The 16,841-nt window shown below is 46.0% G+C and overlaps 1 protein-coding gene across 7 annotated transcripts in view; it reads right to left on the minus strand.

Moving 5' to 3' along the window:
• HSF1 (heat shock transcription factor 1) overlaps positions 1-16,841 on the minus strand; it is a 75,580-nt gene that overhangs the window by 42,476 nt on the left and 16,263 nt on the right. For 5 of the 7 annotated variants that reach the window (XM_064405970.1, XM_064405971.1, XM_064405967.1 and 2 more), the window contains one exon: positions 13,230-13,354. In XM_064405970.1, coding sequence (XP_064262040.1) covers positions 13,230-13,354 — 125 coding nt within the window. Of the gene's footprint in view, positions 1-8,783; positions 8,795-12,562; positions 12,640-13,229; positions 13,355-16,841 lie in introns of those variants that run through there. The other 2 variants (XM_064405973.1, XM_064405974.1) reach the window with 2 other exon arrangements.

The following is a 16,841-nucleotide window of genomic DNA, read 5'->3' on the forward strand; positions in this document are numbered from 1 at the left end:
CCCATATATCCCAAAAGTCCCCTATTCCTGTTTATCCCATATATCCCGTTTATCCCGTATTCCCATATATCCCAAGATTCCCATTTATCCCCTATATCCCATATCCCTGTTTATCCCATTTATCCCATTTATCCCATATATCCCATATATCTCACATATCCCATTTATTCCATATTCCTACTTATCCCATACATCCCATTTATCCCATATTCCCACTGATCCCATATTCCCACTGATCCCATATATCCCATACATCCCATATATTCCATATTCCTACTTATCCCATACATCCCATTTATCCCATTCCCATTGATCTCATTTATCCCCTAGATCCCATTTATCCCTTAGATCCCATATTCCCACTGATCCCATAAATCCCATTTATCCCATATTCCCACTGATCCCATTTATCCCATATATCCCATTTATCCCATATATCCCATTTTCCCTTATATCCCATTTTTCCCATATATCCCATTTTTCCATTTACCCCATTCATCCCCTATTCCCATTCATCCCATGATTCCCATTTATCCCCTATATCCCATACTCCCACGCATCCCATATTCCCGTTTATCCCATATTCCCATATATCACATTTATCCCATATTCCTATTTATCCCATTTATCCTCTAGATCCCCTATTCCTCTTGATCCCATATTCCCATTGATCCCATAAATCCCTTTTATCCCATATTCTCATATATCCCATTTATCCCATGTATTCCATATATCCCATACATCCCACATATCCCATTTATCCCATTTTTCTCATATATCCCATATATCCCATATTCCCATATTCTTATTTTTCCCATTTATCCCATATTCCCATTTATCCCATATATCCCATTTTTCCCATTTATCTCCTATATCCCATTTATCCCATATTCCCATTTACTCCCTATATCCCATATATCCCATTTATCCCATATTCCCATATATCCCATATTCTTATTTTTCCCATTTTCCCATATTCCCATCTATCCCATATATCCTATTTTTCCCATTTATCTCCTATATCCCATTATCCCATATATCCCATTTATCCCATAATCCCATATATCCCATATTCTTATTTTTCCTATTTATCCCATATTCCCATATATCCCATATTCTTATTTTACCCATTTATCCCATATATCCCATTTTCCCCATTTATCCCATTTTTTCCATATATCCCATTTTTCCCATTTTTCCTATTTATCCCCTATATCCCATTTATGCCCTATATCCCATTTATCCCATATTCCCACATATATCCCATATTCTTATTTTTCCTATTTATCCCATATTCCCATTTACCCCATATATCTCACAGTTCCCATATATCCCACTTATCCCATATTCCCATATATCCCATATTCTTATTTTTCCCATTTATCCCATATATCCCATTTTCCCATATATCCCATTTTTCTCATATATCCCATTTATCCCATATTCCCATATTCTTATTTTACCCATTTATGCCATATTCCCATTCATCCCATATATCCCATTTTTCCCATTTATCTCCTATATCCCATTTATCCCATATTCCCATTTACCCCCTATATCCCATATATCCCACATTTCCCATATATCCCATTTATCCCATATTCTTATTTTACCCATTTATCCCATACATCCCATTTTTCCCATTTATCCCATTTTTTCCATATATCCCACTTATCCCATATATCCGATATTCTTATTTTTCCCATTTATGCCATATTCCCATTTATCCCATATATCCCATTTTTCCCATTTATCCCCTATATCCCATTTATGCCCTATATCCCATTTATGCCCTATATCCCATATATCCCATTATCCCATATATCCCATTTATCCCATTTATGCCCTATATCCCATTTATCCCATTATCCCATATATCCCATATTCTTTTTTTTCCTATTTATCCCATATTCCCATTTACCCCATATATCCCACATTTCCCATATATCCCATTTATCCCATATTCTTATTTTACCCATTTATCCCATATTTCCCATATATCCCATTTATCCCCTATATCCCATATATCCCACTATTCCCATTTTTCCCACATGTTCCCGCATTTCCCCGTCCCCGCGGCGCAGCTGCCGCCCCATTCCCGCTCCCCCCAGTGGGATTTGGGGTCACAATTCCCAATTAATCCCAAACCCATCCCCACACCTGCCCCCGGCCCCGGGACACGGCAAAACCCCAAAAAAACCCCGGGAAAAACCTCGGGACAACGGCAACGGAGCCACCCCGAACCCCGAGGGAATTCCGGGATCGGGATCGCAGCTGAGCCCCCAAACCCCGAGGGAATTCCGGGATTGGGATCGCAGCTGAGCCCCCAAACCCCGAGGGAATTTTGGGATTGGGATCGCAGCTGAGCCGGACACGGCTGAGGAGCAGGGAATAAAGGAACGGGGCGGGAGCAGCTGGGAAAACCCCAAAGGGATTTTTGGGATCGCTGCCCCCGCCCGGCCGGGATGGGGAGGCAATTAAGGGATTTATGGGATTTTATGGGATTTATGGGAATTCCTGCCGGGGTCGTTACGGGAACGGTGGAGCCACAAATCCCGAGGGGAGATGGGATGGCCCCGCTCGGCAGCTGATCCCAAAAACGGGATTTGGGATTTGGGATGGGGGGGGGACGACGGGATTTGGGGTCAGCACAGGGAAAATGCCGGGATTTGGGGTCAGGGAAAGGGAAAATGCCGGGATTTGGGGTCAGCACAGGGAAAATGCCGGGATTTGGGGTCAGGGCAAGGGAAAATGCCGGGATTTGGGGTCAGGGCAAGGGAAAATGCCGGGATTTGGGGTCAGGGAAAGGGAAAATGCCGGGATTTGGGGTCAGGGAAAGGGAAAATGCCGGGATTTGGGGTCAGCACAGGGAAAATGCCGGGATTTGGGGTCAGGGCAAGGGAAAATGCCGGGATTTGGGGTCAGCACAGGGAAAATGCCGGGATTTGGGGTCAGGGCAAGGGAAAATGCCGGGATTTGGGGTCAGGGCAAGGGAAAATGCCGGGATTTGGGGTCAGGGCAAGGGAAAATGCCGGGATTTGGGGTCAGCACAGGGAAAATGCCGGGATTTGGGGTCAGCACAGGGAAAATGCCGGGATTTGGGGTCAGGGCAAGGGAAAATGCCGGGATTTGGGGTCAGGGCAAGGGAAAATGCCGGGATTTGGGGTCAGGGCAAGGGAAAATGCCAGGATTTGGGGTCAGCACAGGGAAAATGCTGGGATTTGGGGTCAGGGAAAGGGAAAATGCCGGGATTTGGGGTCAGCACAGGGAAAATGCCGGGATTTGGGGTCAGCACAGGGAAAATGCCGGGATTTGGGGTCAGGGAAAGGGAAAATGCCGGGATTTGGGGTCAGGGCAAGGGAAAATGCCGGGATTTGGGGTCAGCACAGGGAAAATGCCGGGATTTGGGGTCAGGGCAAGGGAAAATGCCGGGATTTGGGGTCAGGGCAAGGGAAAATGCCGGGATTTGGGGTCAGGGCAAGGGAAAATGCCGGGATTTGGGGTCAGGGAAAGGGAAAATGCCGGGATTTGGGGTCAGGGAAAGGGAAAATGCCGGGATTTGGGGTCAGGGCAAGGGAAAATGCCGGGATTTGGGGTCAGGGCAAGGGAAAATGCCGGGATTTGGGGTCAGGGAAAGGGAAAATGCCGGGATTTGGGGTCAGGGCAAGGGAAAATGCCGGGATTTGGGGTCAGGGCAAGGGAAAATGCCGGGATTTGGGGTCAGGGAAAATGCCGGGATTTGGGGTCAGGGCAAGGGAAAATGCCGGGATTTGGGGTCAGGGCAAGGGAAAATGCCGGGATTTGGGGTCAGGGCAAGGGAAAATGCCGGGATTTGGGGTCAGCACAGGGAAAATGCCGGGATTTGGGGTCAGGGCAAGGGAAAATGCCGGGATTTGGGGTCAGGGCAAGGGAAAATGCCGGGATTTGGGGTCAGCACAGGGAAAATGCCGGGATTTGGGGTCAGCACAGGGAAAATGCTGGGATTTGGGGTCAGCACAGGGAAAATGCCGGGATTTGGGGTCAGCGCAGGGAAAATGCCGGGATTTGGGGTCAGGGCAAGGGAAAATGCCGGGATTTGGGGTCAGGGAAAGGGAAAATGCCGGGATTTGGGGTCAGGGAAAGGGAAAATGCCGGGATTTGGGGTCAGGGCAAGGGAAAATGCCGGGATTTGGGGTCAGGGCAAGGGAAAATGCCGGGATTTGGGGTCAGGGCAAGGGAAAATGCCGGGATTTGGGGTCAGGGCAAGGGAAAATGCCGGGATTTGGGGTCAGCACAGGGAAAATGCTGGGATTTGGGGTCAGCACAGGGAAAATGCCGGGATTTGGGGTCAGGGCAAGGGAAAATGCCGGGATTTGGGGTCAGCACAGGGAAAATGCCGGGATTTGGGGTCAGCGCAGGGAAAATGCCGGGATTTGGGGTCAGCACAGGGAAAATGCCGGGATTTGGGGTCAGCACAGGGAAAATGCCGGGATTTGGGGTCAGCACAGGGAAAATGCCGGGATTTGGGGTCAGGGCAAGGGAAAATGCCGGGATTTGGGGTCAGCACAGGGAAAATGCCGGGATTTGGGGTCAGCACAGGGAAAATGCCGGGATTTGGGGTCAGCACAGGGAAAATGCCGGGATTTGGGGTCAGGGCAAGGGAAAATGCCGGGATTTGGGGTCAGCGCAGGGAAAATGCCGGGATTTGGGGTCAGGGCAAGGGAAAATGCCGGGATTTGGGGTCAGGGAAAGGGAAAATGCCGGGATTTGGGGTCAGCACAGGGAAAATGCCGGGATTTGGGGTCAGGGCAAGGGAAAATGCCGGGATTTGGGGTCAGGGCAAGGGAAAATGCCGGGATTTGGGGTCAGGGCAAGGGAAAATGCCGGGATTTGGGGTCAGGGAAAGGGAAAATGCCGGGATTTGGGGTCAGGGCAAGGGAAAATGCCGGGATTTGGGGTCAGGGCAAGGGAAAATGCCGGGATTTGGGGTCAGGGAAAGGGAAAATGCCGGGATTTGGGGTCAGGGCAAGGGAAAATGCCGGGATTTGGGGTCAGGGCAAGGGAAAATGCCGGGATTTGGGGTCAGGGAAAATGCCGGGATTTGGGGTCAGGGCAAGGGAAAATGCCGGGATTTGGGGTCAGGGCAAGGGAAAATGCCGGGATTTGGGGTCAGGGAAAGGGAAAATGCCGGGATTTGGGGTCAGCACAGGGAAAATGCCGGGATTTGGGGTCAGGGCAAGGGAAAATGCCGGGATTTGGGGTCAGGGCAAGGGAAAATGCCGGGATTTGGGGTCAGCACAGGGAAAATGCCGGGATTTGGGGTCAGCACAGGGAAAATGCTGGGATTTGGGGTCAGCACAGGGAAAATGCCGGGATTTGGGGTCAGCGCAGGGAAAATGCCGGGATTTGGGGTCAGGGCAAGGGAAAATGCCGGGATTTGGGGTCAGGGAAAGGGAAAATGCCGGGATTTGGGGTCAGGGAAAGGGAAAATGCCGGGATTTGGGGTCAGGGCAAGGGAAAATGCCGGGATTTGGGGTCAGGGCAAGGGAAAATGCCGGGATTTGGGGTCAGGGCAAGGGAAAATGCCGGGATTTGGGGTCAGCACAGGGAAAATGCCGGGATTTGGGGTCAGCACAGGGAAAATGCTGGGATTTGGGGTCAGGGAAAGGGAAAATGCCGGGATTTGGGGTCAGGGCAAGGGAAAATGCCGGGATTTGGGGTCAGCACAGGGAAAATGCTGGGATTTGGGGTCAGCACAGGGAAAATGCCGGGATTTGGGGTCAGGGCAAGGGAAAATGCCGGGATTTGGGGTCAGCACAGGGAAAATGCCGGGATTTGGGGTCAGCGCAGGGAAAATGCCGGGATTTGGGGTCAGGGAAAGGGAAAATGCCGGGATTTGGGGTCAGCACAGGGAAAATGCCGGGATTTGGGGTCAGCACAGGGAAAATGCCGGGATTTGGGGTCAGCGCAGGGAAAATGCCGGGATTTGGGGTCAGGGCAAGGGAAAATGCCGGGATTTGGGGTCAGGGCAAGGGAAAATGCCGGGATTTGGGGTCAGGGCAAGGGAAAATGCCGGGATTTGGGGTCAGGGAAAGGGAAAATGCCGGGATTTGGGGTCAGGGAAAGGGAAAATGCCGGGATTTGGGGTCAGGGCAAGGGAAAATGCCGGGATTTGGGGTCAGGGCAAGGGAAAATGCCGGGATTTGGGGTCAGGGCAAGGGAAAATGCCGGGATTTGGGGTCAGGGCAAGGGAAAATGCCGGGATTTGGGGTCAGGGAAAGGGAAAATGCCGGGATTTGGGGTCAGGGCAAGGGAAAATGCCGGGATTTGGGGTCAGGGCAAGGGAAAATGCCGGGATTTGGGGTCAGCACAGGGAAAATGCCGGGATTTGGGGTCAGCACAGGGAAAATGCCGGGATTTGGGGTCAGCACAGGGAAAATGCCGGGATTTGGGGTCAGGGAAAGGGAAAATGCCGGGATTTGGGGTCAGGGCAAGGGAAAATGCCGGGATTTGGGGTCAGGGAAAGGGAAAATGCCGGGATTTGGGGTCAGGGAAAGGGAAAATGCCGGGATTTGGGGTCAGCACAGGGAAAATGCCGGGATTTGGGGTCAGCACAGGGAAAATGCCGGGATTTGGGGTCAGGGAAAGGGAAAATGCCGGGATTTGGGGTCAGGGCAAGGGAAAATGCCGGGATTTGGGGTCAGGGAGAGGGAAAATGCCGGGATTTGGGGTCAGGGAAAGGGAAAATGCCGGGATTTGGGGTCAGGGCAAGGGAAAATGCCGGGATTTGGGGTCAGGGAAAGGGAAAATGCCGGGATTTGGGGTCAGGGAAAGGGAAAATGCCGGGATTTGGGGTCAGCACAGGGAAAATGCCGGGATTTGGGGTCAGGGAGAGGGAAAATGCCGGGATTTGGGGTCAGGGCAAGGGAAAATGCCGGGATTTGGGGTCAGGGAAAGGGAATTTTTTTTTTTCTCGATTTCCTGGCCTTTATTCCCAGTTTTCCCTGTGGGAACTCTTTGTTTCCCAAGTTTTATTCCCCGATTCCCTGGCTCTTTTTCCCGGTGTTATTCCCAGATTCCTGGCCGTTATTCCCAGATTTCTTTCCCAATTCCTGGTTGTCATTCCCACATTCCAGTGGCTATTCCCAGATTTATTCCCAGATTTATCCCAGGATTTTATTCCCAAATCCCAGATGTTATTCACAGTTTTCATTCCCGTTTTTCCGTACTGTTTCATGGCAGCAGCCCCAAGTCCAGCCTGTCCTGCCTGCTGCCATTCCCACATTCCCGTGGCTATTCCCAGATTTATTCCCGTATTTATTCCTGGATTTATTCCCAGATTTAGTCCAGGATTTTATTCCCAGATTTATCCCAAATTCCCAGATTTTTGTCCGTACTGTTCCATGGCAGCAGCCGTGAGCCCAGCCTGTCCTGCTCGCCGCCATTCCCACATTCCCAGATTCCATCCCCACATTCCCATGGCTGTTCCCCGATTTATTCCTGGATTTAATCCAGGATTTTATTCCCAGATTTATCCCAAATTCCCAGATTTTATTCTCATTTTTCCGTACTGTTCCATGGCAGCAGCCGCCACTCCAGCCTGTCCTGCTCGCCGCCATTCCCACATTCCACTCCCAATTCCCAGATTTATTCCAGGATTTATTCCCGGATTTACTCCTGGATTTATTCCCAGATTTAATCCAGGATTTTACTCCCAGATTTATCCCAAATTCCCAGATTTTTTTCCGTACTGTTCCATGGCAGCAGCCGCGAGCCCAGCCTGTCCTGCTCGCTGCCATTCCCAAAATCCAGTCCCAATTCCCAGATTCCATCCTCACGTTCCCGTGGCTATTCCCGGATTTATTCCAGGATTTATTCCCAGATTAAATCCAGGATTTTATCTCAAATTCCCAGATTTTATTCCCATTTTTTTTCCGTATTGTTTCATGGCACCAGCCGCAAGCCCAGCCTGTCCTGCTTGACACCATTCCCACATTCCACTTCCAATTCCCACATTTACTCCAGGATTTATTCCCAGATTTATTCCCGGATTTAATCCAGGATTTTATTCTGAGATTTATTCCAAATTCCCGTTTTTTTTCCGTACTGTTTCATGGCAGCAGCCGCGAGTCCAGGCTGTCCTGCTCACCTCCATTCCCACATTCCATTCCCAATTCCCAGATTTATTCTAGGATTTATTCCTGGATTTATTCCCAGATTTAATCCAGGATTTTATTCCCAGATTTATCCCAAATTCCCAGATTTTTGTCCGTACTGTTCCATGGCAGCAGCCGCGAGTCCAGCCTGTCCTGCTCGCCGCCATTCCCATATTCCATTCCCAATTACCACATTCCATTCCCACATTCCCATGGCTATTCCCACATTTACTCCAGGATTTATTCCTGGATTTATTCCCAGATTTAATCCCGGATTTTATTCCCAGATTTATTCCAAATTCCCATTTTTTTCCATACTGTTTCACGGCAGCAGCCGCGAGCCCAGCCTGTCCTGCTCGCTGCCATTCCCACATTCCATTCCCAATTCCCAGATTCATTCCCGGATTTAATCCAGGATTTAATCCAGGATTTTATTCCCAGATTTATCCCAAATTCCCAGTTTTTATTCCCGTTTTTCCGTACTGTTTCACGGCAGCAGCCGCGAGCCCAGCCTGTCCTGCCTGCTGCCATTCCCACATTCCATTCCCAATTCCCACATTTACTCCAGGATTTATTCCCGGATTTATCCCCATTTTTTATTCCTGGATTTATCCCAAATTCCCAGATTTTATTCCCACTATTCCCTACTGTTTCATGGCGAGCAGCCGTGAGCCCAGCCTGTCCTGCTGGTTTCCACTCCCACATTCCATTCCCAATTCCCAGATTCCATCCCCACATTCCCGTGGCTGTTCCCACATTTACTCCAGGATTTATTCCCAGATTAAATCCAGGATTTTATCCCAAATTCCCATTTTTGTCCCTACTGTTTCATGGCGAGCAGCCGCGAGCCCAGCCTGCCCTGCTCGCTGCCATTCCCACATTCCATTCCCAATTCCCGGATTCATTCCCGGATTTATTCCAGGATTTTTCCTGGATTTTATTCCCAGATTTATTCCCAAATTCCCAGATTTTATTCCCATTTTTTTTCCATACTGTTTCACGGCAGCAGCCGCCACTCCAGCCTGTCCTGCCTGCTGCCATGCCCACATTCCATTCCCAATTCCCAGATTCATTCCCGGATTTATTCCAGGATTTATCCCCATTTTTTATTCCTGGATTTATCCCAAATTCCCATTTTTTATTCCCATTTTTCCGTACTGTTTCATGGCAGCAGCCGCGACCCCAGCCTGTCCTGCTCACCTCCATTCCCACATTCCACTCCCAATTCCCACATTTACTCCAGGATTTATTCCTGGATTTATTCCCAGATTTATTCCCGGATTTATTCCCAAATTCCCAGATTTTATTCCCATTTTTGTCCATACTGTTCCATGGCAGCAGCCGCGAGCCCAGCCTGTCCTGCTCACCTCCATTCCCACATTCCATTCCCAATTCCTGGATTCATTCCCAGATTTATTCCAGGATTTTTCCTGGATTTTATTCCCAGATTTATCCCAAATTCCCGGATTTTATTCCCGTATTTCCGTACTGTTTCATGGCAGCAGCCGCGAGTCCAGCTTGTCCTGCCTGCTGCCATGCCCACATTCCCTTGGCTATTCCCAGATTTATTCCTGGATTTACTCCTGGATTTATTCCCAGATTTATTCCAGGATTTATCCCCATTTTTTATTCCCAGATTTATCCCAAATTCCCGGATTTTGTCCGTACTGTTCCATGGCAGCAGCCGCGAGCCCAGCCTGTCCTGCTCGCTGCCATTCCCACATTCCCAGATCCCATGCCCACATTCCCATGGCTGTTCCCAGATTGATTCCCGGATTTATTCTCAGATTAAATCCAGGATCTATCCCAAATTCCCAGTTTTTATTCCCATTTTTCCGTACTGTTTCATGGTGAGCAGGCGCCAGTCCAGCCTGTCCTGCCTGCTGCCATGCCCACATTCCCAGATTCCATTCCCACATTCCTGTGGCTATTCCTGGATTTATTCCTGGATTTACTCCTGGATTTATTCCCAGATTTATTCCCAGATTTATCCCCATTTTTTATTCCCGGATTTATCCCAAATTCCCAGCTTTTATTCCCAGTTTTTTCCGTACTGTTCCATGGCAGCAGCCGCGAGTCCAGCCTGTCCTGCTCTCCGCCATTCCCACATTCCATTCCCAATTCCCAGATTTATTCCCGGATTTAATCCAGGATTTTATTCCCGGATTTATCCCAAATTCCCAGTTTTTATTCCCGTTTTTCCGTACTGTTCCATGGCAGCAGCCGTGAGCCCAGCCTGTCCTGCTCGCCGCCATTCCCACACTCCACTCCCAATTCCCAGATTCATTCCCAGATTTATTCCCGGATTTAATCCAGGATTTTATTCCCAGATTTATCCCCAAATTCCCATTTTTTTCCGTACTGTTTCATGGCAGCAGCCGCGAGCCCAGCCTGTCCTGCTCGCTGCCATGCCCACATTCCCTTGGCTATTCCCAGATTTATTCCTGGATTTACTCCTGGATTCATTCCCAGATTTATTCCAGGATTTATCCCCATTTTTTATTCCCAGATCTATCCCAAATTCCCAGTTTTTATTCCCGTTTTTCCGTACTGTTCCATGGCAGCAGCCGCGAGCCCAGCCTGTCCTGCTCGCCACCATTCCCACATTCCACTCCCAATTCCTGCATTTACTCCAGGATTTATTCCTGGATTTATTCCCAGATTTATTCCCGGATTTATTCCCAAATTCCCAGATTTTATTCCCATTTTTGTCCATACTGTTCCATGGCAGCAGCCGCGAGCCCAGCCTGTCCTGCTCACCTCCATTCCCACATTCCATTCCCAATTCCTGGATTCATTCCCAGATTTATTCCAGGATTTTTCCTGGATTTTATTCCCAGATTTATCCCAAATTCCCGGATTTTATTCCCGTATTTCCGTACTGTTTCATGGCAGCAGCCGCGAGTCCAGCTTGTCCTGCCTGCTGCCATGCCCACATTCCCTTGGCTATTCCCAGATTTATTCCTGGATTTACTCCTGGATTTATTCCCAGATTTATTCCAGGATTTATCCCCATTTTTTATTCCCAGATTTATCCCAAATTCCCGGATTTTGTCCGTACTGTTCCATGGCAGCAGCCGCGAGCCCAGCCTGTCCTGCTCGCTGCCATTCCCACATTCCCAGATCCCATGCCCACATTCCCATGGCTGTTCCCAGATTGATTCCCGGATTTATTCTCAGATTAAATCCAGGATCTATCCCAAATTCCCAGTTTTTATTCCCATTTTTCCGTACTGTTTCATGGTGAGCAGGCGCCAGTCCAGCCTGTCCTGCCTGCTGCCATGCCCACATTCCCAGATTCCATTCCCACATTCCTGTGGCTATTCCTGGATTTATTCCTGGATTTACTCCTGGATTTATTCCCAGATTTATTCCCAGATTTATCCCCATTTTTTATTCCCGGATTTATCCCAAATTCCCAGCTTTTATTCCCAGTTTTTTCCGTACTGTTCCATGGCAGCAGCCGCGAGTCCAGCCTGTCCTGCTCTCCGCCATTCCCACATTCCATTCCCAATTCCCAGATTTATTCCCGGATTTAATCCAGGATTTTATTCCCGGATTTATCCCAAATTCCCAGTTTTTATTCCCGTTTTTCCGTACTGTTCCATGGCAGCAGCCGCGAGCCCAGCCTGTCCTGCTTGCCGCCATTCCCACATTCCATTCCCAATTCCCAGATTTATTCCCGGATTTAATCCAGGATTTTATTCCCGGATTTATCCCAAATTCCCAGTTTTTATTCCCGTTTTTCCGTACTGTTCCATGGCAGCAGCCGCGAGCCCAGCCTGTCCTGCTGGTTTCCACTCCCACATTCCATTCCCAATTCCCAGATTCCACCCCCACATTCCCGTGGCTGTTCCCACATTTACTCCAGGATTTATTCCCAGATTAAATCCAGGATTTTATCCCAAATTCCCAATTTTTGTCCGTACTGTTCCACGGCAGCAGCCGTGAGCCCAGCCTGTCCTGCTCGCTGCCATTCCCACATTCCATTCCCAATTCCCAGATTCATTCCCAGATTTATTCCAGGATTTAATCCAGGATTTTATTCCCAGATTTGTTCCCATATTCCCAGATTTTATTCCCATTATTCCGTACTGTTTCATGGCAGCAGCCGCGAGCCCAGCCTGTCCTGCTCACCGCCATTCCCACATTCCATTCCCAATTCCCACATTTCCTCCAGGATTTATTCCTGGATTTATTCCCAGATTTAATCCAGGATTTTATCCCAAATTCCCGGATTTTATTCCCGTTTTTCCGTACTGTTTCATGGCGAGCAGCCGCCAGTCCAGGCTGTCCTGCTCACCGCCATTCCCACATTCCATTCCCAATTCCCGGATTCATTCCCAGATTTATTCCCGGATTTACTCCTGGATTTATTCCCAGATTTATCCCAAATTCCCATTTTTTATTCCCAATTTCCCCCGTACTGTTTCATGGCGAGCAGGCGCGAGTCCAGCCTGTCCTGCCTGCTGCCATTCCCACATTCCATTCCCAATTCCCAGATTCATTCCCAGATTTATTCCAGGATTTTTCCTGGATTTTATTCCCAGATTTATCCCAAATTCCCAGATTTTATTCCCATTTTTTTTTCCATACTGTTTCACGGCAGCAGCCGCCAGTCCAGCCTGTCCTGCCTGCTGCCATGCCCACATTCCCAGATTCCATCCCCACATTGCAGCGGCTATTCCTGGATTTATTCCAGGATTTATTCCCAGATTTAATCCAGGATCTATCCCAAATTCCCAGTTTTTATTCCCGTTTTTTTTCCGTACTGTTCCATGGCAGCAGCCGTGAGCCCAGCCTGTCCTGCTTGCCTCCATTCCCACATTCCATTCCCAATTCCCAGATTTATTCCAGGATTTATCCCCATTTTTTATTCCCAGATTTATCCCAAATTCCCGGATTTTATTCCCGTTTTTTGTCCGTACTGTTTCATGGCGAGCAGGCGCGAGCCCAGCCTGTCCTGCCTGCTGCCATTCCCACATTCCACTCCCAATTCCCACATTTACTCCAGGATTTACTCCTGGATTTATTCCCAGATTAAACCCAGGATTTTATCCCAAATTCCCGGATTTTATTCCCGTTTTTCCGTACTGTTTCATGGCGAGCAGGCGGGAGTCCAGGCTGTCCTGCTTGCCGCGCATGGCCTGCATGTCTGCCAGCAGCCGCGCCACGCTGTCCTGCCGCACCCGCACCTCCTCGCCCTTCAGCGACGACACCTGCGGGGAAAACCGGGAAAAAATCAGGAAAAACGGGAATTTGGGATGCGGGAAACCAGCGGGAATTTTTGGGGAATTTTTCAGAATTTTTTGAGATTTTTTTCCCATTTTTTTCTGATTTTTTTCTGATTTTTTTCCAATTTTTTCCAATTTTTTTCTGATTTTTTAAGAGTTTTTTTGCCTGTTTTCCTTAATTTTTTGTGAATTTTTCCAGGGCATTTGGGATTTTTTTTCAGAATTTAAAAGAATTTATTGGGAATTTTTGGATGTTTTCAGGGAATTTTGGGGGTTTTTTTGGGATTTTGGTGCCCCCCGTGGCTGTCCGGCCGCACCCGCACCTCCTCCCCCTTCAGCGACCACACCTGGGGGGAAAAAGGGGGAAAAAATCAGGAGAAACGGGAATGTGGGATGCTGGAAACCTTCGGGAATTTTTGGGGAATTTTTCGGAATTTTTTGAGATTTTTTTCACAATTTTTTCTGATTTTTTTTCCAATTTTTTCCCAAATTTTTTCTGATTTTTTTCCGATTTTTCCCCAATTTTTTTCTGATTTTTAAAAGTTTTTTTTGGCTATTTTTCTTAATTTTTTCTGAATTTTTTTCCAGGGTATTTCAGATTTTTTGGGAATTTCAAAGGATTTTTAAGAATTTCTTGGGAATTTTTTGAGGTTTTCAGGGAATTTTTGGGGATTTTATCAGAATTTTTATGGATTTTTTCAGATTTATTTTTTAGGTTTTTTCCAGAATTTTGGGGGAATTTTAGGATTTTTTCTGAATTTTGGGGAATTTTTTGGGATTTTTTTAGATTATCTGGGGGATTTTTTCAGATTTTTTTTTTATTTTCTCAGAAGATTTTGGGGATTTTTTCAGAATTTTGGGGATTTATTTAGAATTTTTGGGGATTTTTTTGGGGCTTTTTGTGCCCCCAAGGCTGTGTCTGGCAGCACCTGCAGCTCCTCCCCATTGAGAGATGAGACCTGGGGGGAAAAAGGGGAAAAATCAGGAAAAACGGGAATTTGGGATGCGGGAAACCTTCGGGAATTTTTGGGGAATTTTCAGAATTTTTTGAGATTTTTTTCCCCATTTTTTCTGGGTTTTTTTCCGATTATTTCCGATTTTTTCAGGATTTTTTAATAGGTTTTTTTGCTATTTTTCTTAATTTTTTTGCAATTTCTTTCCAGGGTATTTGAGATTTTTTTTGAGAATGTAAAAGGATTTTAAAGAATTGATTGGGAATTTTTTGAGGTTTTCAAGGAAATTTTGGGGTTTTTTGGGATTTTGGTGCCCCCGTGGCTGTCCTGCCGCACCCGCACCTCCTCCCCCTTCAGCGACCACACCTGGGGGGAAATAACAAAAAAATGGGAAAAATATCAGGAAAAATGGGAATTTGGGATACAGGAAACCTGCAGGAATTTTTGGGGAATTTTTCAGAAAATTTTGAGATTTTTTTCCCAATTTTTTCTGGTTTTTTTCTGATTTTTTCCCAATTTTTTCTGAATTTTTAAGAGGTTTTTTGGCTGCTTTCCTTAATTTTTTGTGAATTTTTCCAGGGGATTTGGGATTTTTTTCAGAATTTAAAAGAATTTATTGGGAATTTTTGGACGTTTTCAGGGAATTTTGGGTTTTTTTGGGATTTTGGTGCCCCCGTGGCTGTCCTGCCGCACCCGCACCTCCTCCCCCTTCAGCGACCACACCTGGGGGAAAAAGGGGAAAAATCAGGAAAAACGGGAATTTGGGATGTTGGAAACCTGCAGGAATTTTTGGAGAATTTTTGAGATTTTTTTAGAATTTTTTAGTGATTTTTAATGAATTTTTTGAGATTTTTTGCAATTTTTTTTGGAAATCTTTTTTTTGGGATTTCATTACATTTTTGGAGGAAATTGTTTGGGATTTTTTAGAATTTTTATGGATTTTTTTTAGATTTTCTTTTTAGATTTTTTTCTTAATTTTGGGGGGATTTTTTGGGGATTTTTAGGATTTTTTCTGAATTTTTGTGGGATTTTTTGGGGTTTATTTTAGATTATTTCGGAGATTTTTTCTGATTTTTGGGGGATTTTTTTAGATTATCTGGGGGATTTTTTCAGAATTTTTTGGGGATTTTCTCTGTAGATTTTGGGGATTTTTTTCAGCAATTTGGGGATTTTTTTTAGAACTTTTGGGGATATTTTTGGGTTTTTTTGGGATTTTGGTGCCCCCGTGGCTGTCCTGCCGCACCCGCACCTCCTCCCCCTTCAGCGACCACACCTGGGAGGAAATGGGGAAAAAATAAAGAAAAATGGGGAAAAAATATCAGGAAAAATTATAATCTGGGATGCTGGAAACCTTCAGATTTTTTGAGATTTTTTTGGAATTTTTTTAGAATTTTTAAGTGATTTTTAAAGAATTTTTTAAGGATTTTTTGAGAATTTTTTGGGGATTTTTTTGAAATACTTTTTGGGATTTCTTTCCATTTTTGGAGGGATTTTTTTAGAATTTTTATGGATTTTTTCAGATTTATTTTTTATATTTTTTTCCAGAATTTTGGGGGAATTTTGGGGGGTTTTTTTAGGATTTTTTCTGAATTCGGGGGGTATTTTTTAGGATTTTTTTCAGAATTTTTGGGGTATTTTTTGGGGATTTTTTTAGATTATTTAGGGGATTTTTTCAGAATTTTTTGGGGATTTTCTCTGTAGATTTTGGGGATTTTTTTCAGCAATTTTGGGGATTTTTTTTTTTAGAATTTTGGGGGATATTTTTGGGGTTTTTTGGGATTTTGGTGCCCCCGTGGCTGTCCTGCCGCACCCGCACCTCCTCCCCCTTCAGCGACCACACCTGGGGGGGGAAATAACAAAAAAATGGGAAAAAATATCAGGAAAAACGGGAATTTGGGATACAGGAAACCTGCAGGAATTTTTGGGGAATTTTTCACAATTTTTTGAGATTTTTTTCCCAATTTTTTTCTGTTTTTTTCTGATTTTTTCCCAATTTTTTTTCTGATTTTTTATAAGTTTTTTTGGCTATTTTCCTTAATTTTTTGTGAATTTTTCCATGGTATTTGAGATTTTTTGGGAATTTCAAAGGATTTTTAAGAATTTCTTGGGAATTTTTTGAGGTTTTCATGGAATTTTTGGGGACTTTATCAGAATTTTTATGGATTTTTTCAGATTTATTTTTTAGGTTTTTTCCAGAATTTTGGGGGAATTTTTAGGATTTTTTCTGAATTTTTGGGGAATTTTTTTGGATTTTTTTTTAGATTAATTAGGGGATTTTTTCAGAATTTTTTTTTAATTTTCTCTGTAGATTTTGGGGATTTTTTTTTTAGCATTTTTGGGGATATTTTTGGGGGTTTTTTGGGGCCTTTTTGTGCCCCCGTGGCTGTCCTGCCGCACCCGCACCTCCTCCCCCTTCAGCAACCACACCTGGGAGGGAAATAACAAAAAAATGGGAAAAATATCAGGAAAATGGGAATTTGGGATACAGGAAACCTGCAGGAATTTTTGGGGAACTTTTC

Source organism: Passer domesticus, unplaced genomic scaffold, assembly GCF_036417665.1.
Source record: "Passer domesticus isolate bPasDom1 unplaced genomic scaffold, bPasDom1.hap1 HAP1_SCAFFOLD_105, whole genome shotgun sequence".
Taxonomy (NCBI): domain Eukaryota; kingdom Metazoa; phylum Chordata; class Aves; order Passeriformes; family Passeridae; genus Passer; species Passer domesticus.